This window comes from Coregonus clupeaformis, chromosome 19 (genome assembly GCF_020615455.1).
Source record: "Coregonus clupeaformis isolate EN_2021a chromosome 19, ASM2061545v1, whole genome shotgun sequence".
Taxonomy (NCBI): domain Eukaryota; kingdom Metazoa; phylum Chordata; class Actinopteri; order Salmoniformes; family Salmonidae; genus Coregonus; species Coregonus clupeaformis.
The window spans coordinates 42,040,237-42,055,400 of NC_059210.1; the positions used below are offsets into that span (position 1 = coordinate 42,040,237).

Consider the following 15,164-nt stretch of genomic DNA (forward strand, 5'->3'; position numbering starts at 1 on the left):
TGCATGAATTTAATCTTGTGTGGCGGAGATCATTGCACACAGAATGCAGCATTCTTTGAGTGTATGCACCAGGGCATTGACAATTGAATAGGCGTAGAAAATACTTTTTCTCTATCATGTTTGACTATTTCTATTAAAGACAGAGATAGATATATAACATAAATAGGGTAAATACATATAAAAGTAACAATCCATTGAAAATGTGTGCTTCGATTTCTTAATTCTGACTCTGTTTCCCTTGTCAAACAGGAGAGCATATTTGAGTTATTGATAAATATGGCATTTTGGCTGAGAGGAGGATGCAGGTGGCATGCCAGCATGCGATCCAGGTGCTCTGGTATCATGGCACTGAGCGATAATGACACCACTGTGCTGTCTGGGACACAATGTACCTGAAGAGTTTTTGCACTTCATGTTTTTGGGGGTGGTTGGCGACTTGGTAGGAGACGTTTCTGGGTCTGCGTCATCGCACTGGTTTTGGTCAATGTCACTTTCCTCCGGAACTGAAATATCTACAGTACACCAAGCGCAAAACAGGTCAGTAAATACCACATTCTAGACACCTGTCATGATTCAAATCCTGTGCTATATTCAAATAAATTGCCCAATATTCCTCTTAAGAAGCACCAATAAGGACATATATATATACCACACCTTCACAATGCAGATTAGCTGGCTTACCTTGTTTAGACAAAATGGTCTCCTCTGCCTTGTCTGTCTTGCCCTCTCCCTCATCAGGGATCTTGCTGGTGATGGGGCTGGTGACATAGAGCTTGTTGATGTCCAGGGTGGTCTTGCTGAAGGGGGACATTGAGGAGTACATGCTTGCATAGCCGTTGGAGGAGCAGCTGAGGGCGGCCAGGTCCAGAGCCTTGCCCCCAGTGATGATGGGGATGTTGAGGGAGAGTTTACGTCGGCGGTTGGGGGACGATGTCTTGGTGATAGCCAGGGGAGGGGGTGAGGAGAACTTACGGCTGGCCCTGGGGGATTTGGGAGGCTCCCCGTATAGGAGTTTATTGTTCTGACTGCTGGCGAAGAACAACTCCAGGGATCTGCATCAGGAAAAAAACAAAACATTTTATTTTAGTCAGAAGGATGTACTGTAACTATGTACTTTAGCTACAGTACATCCTTGCAAAGAACAAAGAGATCAGAATTATCCATGTCTTTCTGTGTTGTATCAATAGTCCTGTGTGGCTCAGTTGGTAGAGCATGGCACTTGCAGCGCCAGGGTTGTGGGTTTGATTCCCACGGGGGACCAGTACAAATGAAAATGTATGTACTCACTACTGTAAGTCGCTCTGGATAAGAGCGTCTGCTAAATGACAAAAATGAATCAATACATTGTCAACAGCAACAAAGCAAGATGGTGCTTCTGCAGCCTCTCTCCCGCTCACTGCCACCCTCCTAAATAGCACAGCGAGTGACAGAGCGAGCGGCCATGCTGCTAAAACAAGCATTAGAGTGGCGGTGGCTCACAGAGACATGACAGGCTCCACAGGAGAACATGCTGCAGAGTGTGGGCATGGGGAGGGAGCTCCCCCTGATCTGAGCCTTGGAGCTGAGCTCACTCTCCTGGGCCGGAGAGAGGCTCTGCTCTGCTCTGGCCGACAACATGCACCATAAATATTTCATACTATAGATCCTCTGCAGACCAGGGGAGGGTGGGGTCCTGCAGCAGAGAGGCCAGTTGCTAAGGTGACAGCGACAGAGCCCTGCTGAGACGCTCTTAGGCAGGCAGAAGAAGAGTCTGGGCCCAATTACTGGCTTCTCACACAGAACCCACACCAACCACACTGACACACACAGACATGACCTCTACCCAGCTCTCCTCACCTTACCTTCCATCACACACACATGCAGGCACGCAAGCACACAGATACACAAACACGTGCGCACGCACATGCACCCACCCACCCACCCACCCACACACACATACAAACACACATGGTAAAGAAGTAATACTGTGGGCTGTGGAAAAAGAGCTGTGAGGAGATCAGTGGTGGGCTAGAGGAGAGAGAGGCAGCCAAAGGAGGCCGGAGGCTGCTGGGCCTGTCAGGGGATGTTATCATCACCAGCCCTAACTACAGCCCTCATTACTGTGTAGGGGCCAAGGCCATGCAAAAACACTGGCAATGTATCATCTTTAAACAGCACTATGCATGAGATAGATTGAGATTTTTCTGACTGTGTTGGTCAAAGTCAAGGCTAAATGGTAAAGCATTAGCAGCTCTTTTATGGCCTTACCGGGCTGGGATGGCACTGATGGGCTTCTTGTAGATAGTGATGAGTTTGTCCAGCACCACATCGGCGCTGGTGAAGACGCGGTAGGAGTGCAGAAAGGTGTTGAGGAAGTCGATCGAGAGGAAGCGCAGGTCGGTCAGCCTCTCCAGAAGTCTTTCCACGCTGGCATAGCGGATCTGCAGCACCTTACACGAGTTCATCATCTTACTGAAACGGATGTCCACGTCGTCACAGTAGAGGCTGGCGTCCGACCTGCTCACAGAAAAAAAACACAAACGCATATGAAAACACTAGAACACACAAATAAAGACCACACAAAGATCGGTATGGTGCATGATAATCCCATTGACTGTTTGGCTGTGGTTGTGAATGGGGCTTACTTGATCATCTGTGGCACGGTGACTTTAGAGTTCTCCTCAAATGCGTTCATCATAAGCCCATTGCAGCGGATGTTGTCTATGCACTGTAAGGGAGAGGGAAGGTTAAGGGAGAGGAAAGGTGTGAGAACAGCCACTCTGCAGACAGACACCCAGGCCCCATGTCTCCCTGCTGGAGACAGACAGACGTGATGCATGCAGAGTAGAGCAGAGGAGAGCAGAGCAGACGTGCCTGGCTGATGTCACTGGTCCAGGCAGATTTCTCCTGCCGCGAGGAGGCCACCAGGATCACTGTGAACGACTGGCCTTCTTTAGGCTCCACCACAATCTTAAAGTCCAGGTGCTCCATGTCCTGTACACCCTTGTCTGGTTTGGCTTTGGGCAAAACAAACACAGAGGTGAATAGGAGAAATTGGTCATTACTATGGCATAAATTAGAGGTTTATTGTACTTCTAAATGAACAGTATACTTCATAAAAGTGTAATACTAAATCTTACCATATCTTACACTCTACATACAGTAAGCATATGTGCTCCATATTTCAGTGAGATAGGAATGAAACAGTGCGGTGCTTACCCTCATCATCTGTCCCCTCGGGGTCTTCCAGAAGAGTGCAGTCAATAAGAGAGACCACGCCATTCTGAGAACAACATACAATATGCATTAGCACACTCACAACCACATTCCAAGAATCCCCTCCACTACTGAATAATCAATAACAATATCACTGATATTATTATGTAGCATGACACCTTTCAACACATGTAGGACTACAGGTCAATAAACAGAGTAAATCAGCACCCAAGTAATAAGGGACTCCTTTAAGAGTGGGTTGACTTCAATATCATAGGACCATGATTATATGTATTGGTATTAACGAAAGCCTCATCTATGTATTGTAATTTGTTTTGGTCCAGGATGCATCTTAAGGGATTGTATAGCAGGCTCAGCTGCCCAAGGCAGGCCCACCTTGGTGAGGTGCAGTTTCCCTCCAGAGCCCCTGGTGCAGATGATGACATGCTTGGAGAAGAGGAAGCACTGCCTCTCCCCCTCCTTCTTCAGAGACAGAGAGCCCAGTCGCCCACGGGTGATCTTGCCCTTCTCACTCATTGGCACCTGGATGAGAGAGCCTGTATGGCAGAAGGGGGAGAGACAGACAGCGGGGAGTCAAGTTAGTGATGAGGGCCCACAGATCAACTGTACTGCAAGACTGGGAGAGGCCTCCTCCACCTGTTCAATGACTGGGGGGATATATACATACTGTAGGGTTAAACCATTTCTCTATATGATTTGCCTCTTCTTTATATGTCCATCAAAGTCCGTTGGGGATGTATGACATTTACAGTCCCTGAATCACCATCGGAATGCCTCCTAACAGCCTGATTACCCTTGGAAATGAAAGAGTTGGCCCACTTTCAGTACATTCTATAAAGGCAGACAAGATTATATGGCCCAAGCTGCTGGTTAAGTATTTCCCTTATGGAGGCTCAGGTAGGCCTATGGAGGTTTGAAGTTGTGAGAACACAAAGGCACTGGCAGTCAAACAGTTGCGAGGTAGAAAATCCACCTCTATGATTCTGTCTTTATGTGGGATCTGGAGTTCCTTTGTGTAGCTTCTCTGTGAGCTTACCTTGTCTGACGAACGTCTGGCTGGTGTCAAGGAGGATCTCGCAGCCCTCTACGATCATGCGCTCAATGGCCAGGTTCTTCCTGATGTTCTCTGTCTCGCTCACCTCATCATGCATGATTCTAGGGGCAGAGAGGTTGGTCTTTTCACATATGGAACGTCATTGTATTCACTTTGTCAGTGTGCATACATTCTGTCCAGTAAGCATTGATAAACGGAGGTGTCCTGTGTGCTGCTTTGGCGCTATAAGGTGGTAGGGCAGGTATACCTGGACAGCTCCTCCAGCTTTGACTTGGCGTAGTCCAGACTCGTCCTCTCCACATGCTCATGTGGTGTGTGGGCCAGGAGCTCATGGAGAGTAAGAATGTAGCGGGGAATCTGGAGTGACAGTGAATTAATAGGGGCAGGTGAGTCACACACACTTGCATAAAAGATTGCGTGCAAACACACACACACACACACACACACACAGATGAACACAATCAAACTCATAGCAGCAGATCAGTAGGGACCTCTATGCACATCCACAGTCATCAGTAGAAATGTATTACCAACACAGCAGAGTTCAAAGTAGACCCCAGTCCAGCAGACTGCACTGAAACTGCATGCCTTGCCAGAAAAGAGCCATTATGAAATCGTGAGCTTCACAAACAACCGGTTTATGTGGTTATGAAAAAAACAACAGGGATATTCTGAGCAAAGGCATGTGAGACAAACGGCTACTCTGTTGTTGGTGATCAATGGAGGAGCCTTTGTCTGAACTGAGAGAGCTGTTTGAGCTGAGAGACGGGGGCTGGACAGTCAATGAGAAGATAGTGGAATTTACAGTACAGTATGCCTACCTGGAACATGGGGTAGGTGAGGAAGGTCTCCAGAGTCCTCTCCTCACAGTCTGGCTTGGCCTCATACTGCTTCAGCAGCTTGTCAAAGTCTCGGTTCTGTTTACAGTGTGCCAGGATCTGCAGACTGTACTGGTGGTTCCTCACAAACTCCTGGTAGATGTTTAGCATGGGCAGCAGGATGTCAAACAGGTCCGCTGTGAAGAGAGAGGACCAACAAGTGAATGAGAGATTGATAGATGATATATGAGGACATTTAGGACATAGTATTATCATATTCATCCATCCATTGAATGACCCCGAAAAATGTAGTTTAGTCAGCTTACCCAAAACTAATGTTGGCCAGCTTGCTATTCTTGCTTTCAACCCTTGGTAGAATATTTGATGCAGAAACATGATGGTCTCACTAAAGTAAAGGGGAAATCAACAAGACGTTAAGTGTCCATTCTGAGAAAAATATACACTAGTGTCACGACTTCCGCCGAGGCTGCCTCCCTTCCTTGTTCGGGCAGGTTTCGGCGTTCGTCGTCACCGGCTTACTAGCTGCTGCCGATCCATTTATCATCACTCCACTTGTCTTGTCTATTAATCACACACACCTGGTCCTTATCCCCAATTAGTCATTGTATAAGTGTTCCCTCTGCTTCCTTGTCTGTGTGGGTGATTGTTTGTTGTGAGCTGTGTGTAGCTCGGTTGAGCTACCCTTACCTTGTTGTTGCCAGGATAGTATTTTCCCCTGTGCCTGAGTGTTGTTGTCGCATGCTTGCGCAACTGTTTATCAACGGAATAAACTCTTTGGATGCGTATTACTCTCCTGCGCCTGACTCCTTCTATCACACGCATCACAACTAGCCATAGTTAGGTGAAAAGGATTCAAACATGCAAACAGCGAATATGCCTGTATGTGCAAGTGTGTTAAGATTTTATACCGCTGCACTTGCCTCTTGACAGGTTGTCATTGCAAATAAGAATCTGTTCTTAATTGACTTACCTATATAAATAAAGATTAAATAAAATACAAAATAAATATCTTAGAATGAGGCTTTGACACAGTATAATGCCATCACATCTCAGGGTCATTATGTTTTCATTATCGACCATAGTTGTAATGCATGAACATAAACTCCTAAGGCATTGAGACAGTCGAATCACTGTCTCCCAGAGAGAGGTGAGAGACAGCAGTGTGAGTGGTTAGCTTGGTGTGATCATCTACAGCTGCACACCTGTTGAGGAAGATGCTGCTGACGTCGTCGTGGGTGATGGGTGGTTTCTTGGAGCTGGCGGCCATACGGAGCGGTCGGAGGAAGTTGTTGACCAGTATGTGGAGCTGCTGGACATACTCAGCCTCAGAGTCCAGCATGCTGAACACCACCTGGTTCCTCTTCCTCATGCTCTCTGCGTGGGGAGACCGGATGTAGTCCTGGATGATGGTCTTCCACTTCCTCCTGCACATCCAGCCTCGTAGGAAACTCTGCACCTAGTGGACCACCGGAATCATGGGGAATGGAAGGTGAGTTTTTTTCCCGCATCATTGGCAAATATACTGAAAATAAAGTCGAAAATCTTTTGTGTAAATATGTACTTTTTTTATTTTCTTGAGTTCAGAGTCATCATCTTCACTGGGTTCGGCTGTTGGACTCGACTGGATCTTCCCGTTGTCTTTGTGCAGCCCGGAAATCTGCCAGAGAGGACAGCCACAGACAGGATCCACCAGTCATCATCACTCACAACCTGCTCTCCAAGTTTCCTCCTCACTTCCCAGCATATTCAAATCAAAACAAATCACATTTTATTTGTCACATGCGCCAAATACAAACAGGTGTAGACCTTACCGTGAAATGCTTACTTACAAGCCCTTAACCAACAATGCAGTTTTAAGAAAATAGAGTTAAGAAAATATTTACTAAATAAACTAAAGTACAAAAAAAGAAATAATAATAAGTAAAACAATAAAATAACAATAATGAGGCTATATACAGGGTGTACCAGTACCGAGTCAATGTGCGGGGGTACAGGTTAGTTGAGGTAATTTGTACATGTAGGTAGGGGTAAAGTGACTGTAGGTAGGGGTAAAGTGACTGTGCCAAATGAGTTTAGAGGCTGTCAAAGCTGCCAGCTCTGACATGTGGTAGTAGTGGTGGCAATACTAATTATGTTCACTTGGCTGATATCTCTACATCAGCACTCATTTCCATTGGTTAGAAATGCAGACTCACACTGTGCGATACTGTGCTGCTGTACATAGAACAGCGATAAATGTGTTGCATAAAGAGCTGGGAGCTACTCAGAACTGTCTGAAGGGAAGTGTCTCCATTGACTTTGTATAGGCTGAAAGAGTTTATTGTAATGTTATTTCTTTTTTTGGGGGGTGGGGGGGTGGTAGCACTCTGTATAATAAAGCCTTGTTCATGCATATTCAGCACACCATTTCATTTCAAGGCCAACATTTGCACATTAAAGTAAAATGACTATTTGATCTGAAGAATACAGCAGGGAGCATAGCTCTATTGGAGGGATTGCTTGTGAGTGGAGATGTAAAGTGGTGGGTCTGCATCTCTTTGTGACAGAGTGGCTCTCCCAATCTATCCGAATCTCTCTCTCTCTCGTATTATTAAATGATATAGACATAAAGAAACAACTAGCACAGCCATTATCCGTTTTAGTTCACTCAGATGACAAAATCCTAGAAATCTTGAGTGGTGCTCCTGAGAGATATTTCACTGTACTGTAGTTGCGCTAGATCCCACACAAGCTCCAAACCCTTTCCTGTTTAGTAAAAAAAAACATAACAATCCCCCACTGAGGCAGAAGGAATCATAATGAATATTACCTCTGATTTTAGCCGTTCAATCTCTATTTCCCCATCCTCTATCTGTTGTCGAAGTTGCTTAGCAACCGTTTTCTCTGTCTCCACGATCTGAATTAGATGGAGATACTTCTGCATGAGCGTCTCGTGCTCCGTGGCCAGGTTCCTGTAACTGTGGATAGGAAACACACTCACACACACTGCAGCAACTCTCCACAGACATGTTTCCATACTTTCAGAGGTCCAGATAGACACACTCAAGACTGTATGCTCCCCCATGCAGACTGTATACATCCACCAGTCACATATGTACCCATACAGCACTCTCAGGTGTGTAGGTCTATGAACAGCCTCATAATGCAGTGGTGTGAATATTCATATCCTTTGTGCTCAGTTAAGTGTAGCTACATTACATTGCTGCACATCTCATAGGAGATAACCAATCAAAATACAGCAGGCCCATATTGTTCAGAATAACCTCAGAGCTGTGCCCAAATCCACAGTCACAATAGACCACCAATCATTACAATGGCACTGCTTATTTCACAATAATTATTATACAGTAAGCTACATCACCAGTCACCCTGTTTCATTCAACTGAAATTATACAATACCAATTTTCTACTAACAGTTCAATAACATCATCTAAAACCAGAGTATATCAGCAATATGTTTTAACATGAGCCGCATACATACTTTTACCTCAGGTGACATTAATGTTTAAACAATTATTCTCAAGGTCCCTATCAGGTTTTCTACAGCATTTGTCCCCAGAAATGTATGTCAAAAACATTGCCTTAATGCAGCATGACACTTCTATCACATCCCAACAGTCAAGTTGTACATTTCAAACCATGCCTCATGCCCAGCCATACAGTAGACATCAATAATAGCACATGTGTGTGTTGATGCAGGTGTTGACTAGGTAGACAGGTTGTAGTAGAGGCCTGGTACCTGGCATGTGTTATTGCAGCCACCCATTCATCACCGTCCTTTACATCCTCTGTACGCAACTCCAGGGCTTTCTGGTTTTCATGGGTGAAATTTACAGTGAAGTAGTACTGAAACACACAGAAAAACAAAGGCTTAATTAGCTCTAAAACACATTACTACATTGCATGGGTAAAGCGGCATTTGGATTCTTTGTTTTTTAATACATTGTATGAGAAAAAGCATTTTCTCAGTCCATAGAAATCTAAATGAGCTATCATATTATAACCACAAAATTCAATGAAAAGGTCAGACAATACACAGTATAGGCACTACAACACAAACACAATTACACAAAAATAATATTTTTAACAGAAGAATATGAAGAGTATTTTTGGCCATTAAATCAGTGTGCTGCAGACACACATAATTGAAACCATGAACCCTCTCACAATCTAAGCTTGTGTGTACCCTTTCTCATTGTTGACATTAGGGGAGTACACTGCACAGAGGGGGGTGGGGAAAGGAAACCCACATCTTCACCCACCAGCTCGATCAATGGGGCTTTTAGTAGGAAGCCTCCCCCTGACTGCCTGGCTGCCTGGATGGCTCTGGCTCCCAGGAGGAAAAGCCATAAGACATGTAAGCTGGAGGCATTGCCAATTACATAACTGTGCACTACCTGTTACCTAGCAACTCCACTCTGTGCGAATGGATAGGCTCTTAGCGCTACTTGTCTCACTCCATTTTAACTAAGCTGGCCTTCTCTACGCTGAATTCCCCAGCACCACTAGGTCTATGTACGAACCATCACAGTCACTTAACGATCATAGACAATCCATATTAGCTGGTGGACTAAAAGTTCATTTCAGACCATGCCAGACTCTGTTTTGTACATTTAGTCAATTTCTTAACTGTTGTTGTACATTTACCACTCCATTAACATATGATAACTTTTCTTTCTTCAAATAAGAATCTCAGTGCACTTACACTTTTCTTTTGAAAATATGCACTGACCACACCAAAACACACAACGATTAGCAAGGGAAAAGATCAGCGCTGCTTGGCAAAAGAACAGCCTGCATTATCACATCTCACACATTGGAATCACACTCAAGGTGACTCCTAATGTATACTTTGGCAGCAGCCATGTTGAGCGAAAGCCCAGCCTAATCGTTGGCCAACAGGCGCCCATCAACCTGCACCTCATCACTATTCATGGCTGAATGGTATTCATCCTCCCTTCAAAGATAATCAGATCTATTTTTTTCAGGGATGCATGCTTGTTGTTGTCGTAGTTTTCCTTCATCCTCTCTTTAAGAGAAGGGATAGTGGCTTGTTTAACACACAGCCTCCTTCATGCTTTATGTTTACAGCTGAATCATAACACACACACTTTAAATGGTTTCTTAATATCAGGGGGCATAGCTAGTCAGCTAGACGACTGCCTATGCATTTAAATAAAAAATGTAGGAACTCAGTCAGGGTCTCAACTTTTTATGTCAGACACTGACGATCACTCAATTAGCCTATGTCAGCTAGCATTTTTTAGATTGGTAAGAAAGAACAGAACAGAAAAACAACAGCCATCACTGGTTGCCAAATGCTGTAAAATGCTGCTGTTCCCCAATGTGCCCTGACCCCTCCAAGGTACTGCAAGGAACAAATTTAGCACAGATAGCGGTTGGTTGTGTTAATAGTGGAAGGGAGGGGAGGCGCGATGACACACAGATACTCTCTGCAGTCCCCGAGTCCTTCCACACATAATTATTTGAGATGCAAATAGGGTTGCCATAGGAACCATGGGCTAAACTACCTTATAATCTTTAGATAACAGCATTTGGGGATACATTGAATGTGGGAATAAATGCTCAATCCAGAACTGTAATGAGTTAACAGTTCAAAGGTCATTCAAACTCCTGATTTTTATGCAAATAGGAGAAAGGCAAGACGTCTACTGACCTGTCATTCTACCTGGGGCATTAATGCTTTCTTTAGGAAGCACAAGCACCCCTGTCTTTCTGTGCTCTCCTCAATATGGTGGCCTCTTAAGCTGTTAAACTTCACAACGACCTACATCATAGCATTTTACTTCACAGTCAAATTTCAATTAAAGCTGCCAATGTGTGAGGCCAGAAATGAGAGTGAGATAAATATGGTACAGGTTATATGAATAGGACAGTACATTGATTACAAACCAGCATACCATGACTATTGAAGATAATATGTAGTTGAGGACTACCTGCCATCAAAGGATCTTCCCTCTGAGACAAGGCCACTCCCCCAACCTATTTTAATCAACTTTCATATTGTATTTTGTCTCCGTTGTTCATTCAGTTAAGCCTTAAACTCGATTGAACTTTAAAAGTCTACATCTCCAATCCTATGGTTGTCACAGATTTAGGCTGTTGACTGCCTCTGTGCCATCCTATATATTTTCATTAAGGATGAACTTGCTATTTGTGTGTAAACAAGGTGCATGGTCTATGGTTATGCATACTCACAAGGCATGAATATACTGCTCATTCTTCTATATGAAAGAAATTACGTATCATTTATTATTTATTGCTCATCGCTCACACTGACTGGCCAATGAACACTCACAAATGTGAGAGTATGGTGGTGTTCTTGTTTTCTAATAAATAATTGCTATGAGAAGTAATGTATGCTGGCTTGGAGATGTTAGTAGGATGCAATGGGGTGTGACAAATATAATCTGAACTATGTAACATTGCATTGAGTTGTGAACAGAGCCTGTTGACTCTAGCAGCTATGGAGTGAGACAGATGGGAATGGATCATTCCTTCAAATACAGACTCTCAGACACTATCAAAACAACATTATAATCTTGTGTTTTGTTTTAGTAAGCCACCCAATAATCATGTTGAAAAGGATGGATCAAAAGAAGGAAATTCCTGACAAATTCCTCTGAAACAATTTGTACGTTCATGATATGCGGAGTTTTCATTCTCTTATGAGGGGAACTGGGAGAGCAAAATATTAGCCAATATGCCACATACTGCTTTGTCAGCACAGGGACAGCTGTTCACAGGAAAGGCCTGGACTCACTTTGGACTGCAGCCCTATACAGTCATGGATAGAGACTGCAGACAGAACAGAACAGAACAGAACAGACGTAAACAGAACTACTAGCAGATAGAGCCTCAATCCAATGAACCTACACACAAAACATTCCACAATCATTACATCCTCCTTAACGTGCACAACACTAACTTTCCTTTTCAGTAATAGAGAACACCAAGATTGCACCACCACTTTTAATTCTGTTTTTCATGACTGTTTTTCTGTAAGGAATGTGAAACAAGATGAGCCATATAAGAAGATGAAGAGTATCAGTTAACCATTTTATCTGAAGTAAGGAAGTAGGATCTTATGGTGTATTCTTCTACAGGATTAGCCTACTCCAGTATTGTAAATCATATTCTTCCAAATCAATGGATATGCTTCATTAGTTAAAAGTACTTGAGTGTAAATATATTTTTTAGCTACTTTGCAACTACTTAGCATGTTAGCTAACCCTAACCCTAACCTTAACCCTTTTAGCTAACCCTTCCCCTAACCCTAACCTTAAACCTTTAACCTAACTCCTAACCTTAACCCTAACCTTAACCCTTTAACCTAACTCCTAAACTTAACCCTAACCTTAACTCTTTAACCTAACTCCTAAACTTAACCCTAACCTTAAAGTGCCTCAGATTTACCGACAGAATAATACAAAATGCTCTGAGACCAGGTTGCAGCCTATAGGAAATGGGTGATGAACATCCACAAATGAATACATACCATATGACACTTAACATATCATACTAAATGGAGTGTCTCGGATTTACATAAAGAATAATACGAAATGATCTGAGACCAGGTTGCAGCATCATAGGCCCACAGTAAGAAGCCAATCAAGACAAATTATTGTTTTATTTTTTCTTCCAGATTTGAACAGCCTCATCCTCTGCTCCCAATGTGAAGGAATAACTCATCCTATTTCTCTGAGAGCAAAATACAGTGTTCCAAAACATAACAACAATATTGATGATGACCCCATGCCCGTTGTAACTGGCCTACGGTCTTGTTATTAAACAATATTTGCTGCAGACTCAGTTGCCAAGGTAGGATGCTATTAATATCAGTGCTAGAGTTAAATCAATACGTCAAACAGTGATATTACGTCAAATTTCCGCAAGATGGCGACTGTGGTACGCAATACCTTTTTTTCTTTAGCGCAATTTTCTTGAAAAAAGAAAAGAAAACAGTGTCACCAAACTTGACTGTATAACAGTGAGATAACATTACGTAGGTTTGACAACAATAGTTCCAGATCAACGACATAAAAAAACAAAAACATGTGGGCCTATAGACCATGTAGAAATCCATAATTGACAATAAATTGCCTATTGTATTTTTGTCTAAAATAATCAAACCCGATATAGGCACAATGCAGCAAAACCGAATAAATACTTGTTAATAAAATATAATAAAAACAATGCAGTAAAACCACGAGGCAGCTCGGTATTCAATTAGGTGTTGATAATGGAATCATTAATCCGATGCACAGATTACATAACACACGCACACTGAGCAAACGGCTCTGAATTGAATCTGATAGAGTCCAACTGTAGGTTATAATTTCACTGGACTGTAATGTAATACTTGCTGTGGATAAAGAGGGATAGGTTAAATAGCATAAATAATGTGTGTGTGTGTGTGTGTGTGTTTGGGGGTTAATGAAGGATACTTTTCCCCAAAAATATCCTCTACATGCACTGATAACACTGAACCATCTGATTCACATGACTACCTGCTTTCAACCTCATCATAAGGATATCTGCACGTCGGTAACTGGTGCATCATTCATGTTTATTCAATGACAACCTATAACTTTATAGTCGTAAAAAAAAAAAAAAGACAAATGAAACAATGTTGTGAACTTGTGTGTGTGCTATTCCTACCTGCTTTTCTAAACACTCCTTGGATGATTGTGAGGGTTTAGGTGACGGCGCTCTGTCACACACACATCCCTCCAACAGGTATAATCCCGCAGGACGAGAGCTGGACTCGCTCTCAAAATAAAACAGCATATTTTGTAATAAAGCAAACCACTTTGTGTGCCATTTTGTGTTGTCTGAGCTCCTTTTGCTCAAGCAACCTCGCCTCGTACCATCCTTCTTTGCCAAAAGACCCAGGTAGGTGACATGACCATCATTAAGTCGTATTCCCTTCTGCATTTTTATAAGGAGACTTTGGTTGAAAAAAGCTACTTGATCCTTACATCCTCTTAAAGCCGGTACCCAGACATACGTGGACTTTCTGATTGCGGACAAGCAGTAGCCAGCTCTGCCCCTATATTTACCATGTTGGCATGAAGTAAAAAAAGAGAGAAACTAAACAAAGAACACAGATGTATCATCCTAAATTCGTTGAAGAGATGTTAGGGCTTCAACTCCCACATTCCTACATAAAAATAAAGAAAAAACAGACCGACTATGAGTTTAAACCGAGACTGACATTAAACCGAGACTGGCAAAGGAAGATAATTATAGTGTGCGCGAGGTGGTTTGTCGTATTCTCACGTGAAATCTCCCGAAACCAGTGAGCTGAGCTAGAAAGCGAAGTCACGTGAAGTATCCTTGGGAAACCACATTTCAGAACCTTGGACAGCGAATTCAAAACAAGTAAAATTGAAGACGTTGCGTGAGCTGTTTTTTTTTTCTCATGCAGGAGATACCTTAGTCCTCAGGTGTTTCGAATGAAACGTTCCACCTGACTACTCTCATTAACCAAACATGGAAGTTGTATTATTCGTGAATTGACACTTCTTTTTGAACCTAATGAGGTGGAATGGTAACTCCTTGTTACTCCGAGAATGAAAAGCATACATTTCACAAGGCAGTCAGATAGTGAAGGCTCATTACCCATGAGATAGACTAGAGTAGACAGGTGGCTGGCTATATAAGGGTAGGTCCTAAGTCCATGTAATTCACAGAATAGGCCTACCATAGACCATTTTAATTGTTTTAATAAAAAAAGATAATAGAACAGTTGGCAGTCTTAAATACACATGTGTAAGTGTCAGTCTTATTCACTGACATACATCAATAAATGGTTTTCCTTGCCAATACATTAATGTAATCAATTTAGTTAATGATTATGTCGATTGGACATAAATCTTGATTTGCTTTAGCCCATGCTTGGCAACCTATTCAAGTGGACCCACCTGAGCAATTCTCAGTGCCTTCTATTTCCTTGCAAAAAAACGTGGTGTTTTGTTGCTGTCAGTGCTATTGCACTCTCAGCCTACCTAAGGAAGGTTTGGTTGCAGTAA

At 42.9% G+C, this 15,164-nt stretch overlaps 1 protein-coding gene across 1 annotated transcript in view; it reads right to left on the reverse strand.

The window, feature by feature from the left end:
• The window catches only part of rasgrf1 (Ras protein specific guanine nucleotide releasing factor 1), a 30,203-nt gene extending 15,698 nt beyond the window's left edge, over positions 1 to 14,505 (reverse strand). The window contains exons 1-16 of the mRNA XM_041837492.1: positions 13,792 to 14,505; positions 8,849 to 8,955; positions 7,919 to 8,066; positions 6,671 to 6,766; positions 6,312 to 6,565; positions 5,415 to 5,494; positions 5,092 to 5,285; positions 4,518 to 4,627; positions 4,253 to 4,371; positions 3,592 to 3,752; positions 3,199 to 3,262; positions 2,854 to 2,996; positions 2,625 to 2,707; positions 2,248 to 2,496; positions 682 to 1,052; positions 393 to 512 (exon numbers count right to left, since the gene is read on the reverse strand). Coding sequence (XP_041693426.1) covers positions 393 to 512; positions 682 to 1,052; positions 2,248 to 2,496; positions 2,625 to 2,707; positions 2,854 to 2,996; positions 3,199 to 3,262; positions 3,592 to 3,752; positions 4,253 to 4,371; positions 4,518 to 4,627; positions 5,092 to 5,285; positions 5,415 to 5,494; positions 6,312 to 6,565; positions 6,671 to 6,766; positions 7,919 to 8,066; positions 8,849 to 8,955; positions 13,792 to 14,067 — 2,575 coding nt within the window. The 5' untranslated portion in view covers positions 14,068 to 14,505. The remainder of the gene's footprint in view (positions 1 to 392; positions 513 to 681; positions 1,053 to 2,247; positions 2,497 to 2,624; positions 2,708 to 2,853; positions 2,997 to 3,198; positions 3,263 to 3,591; positions 3,753 to 4,252; positions 4,372 to 4,517; positions 4,628 to 5,091; positions 5,286 to 5,414; positions 5,495 to 6,311; positions 6,566 to 6,670; positions 6,767 to 7,918; positions 8,067 to 8,848; positions 8,956 to 13,791) is intronic.
• Positions 14,506 to 15,164: the final 659 nt, after the last annotated feature.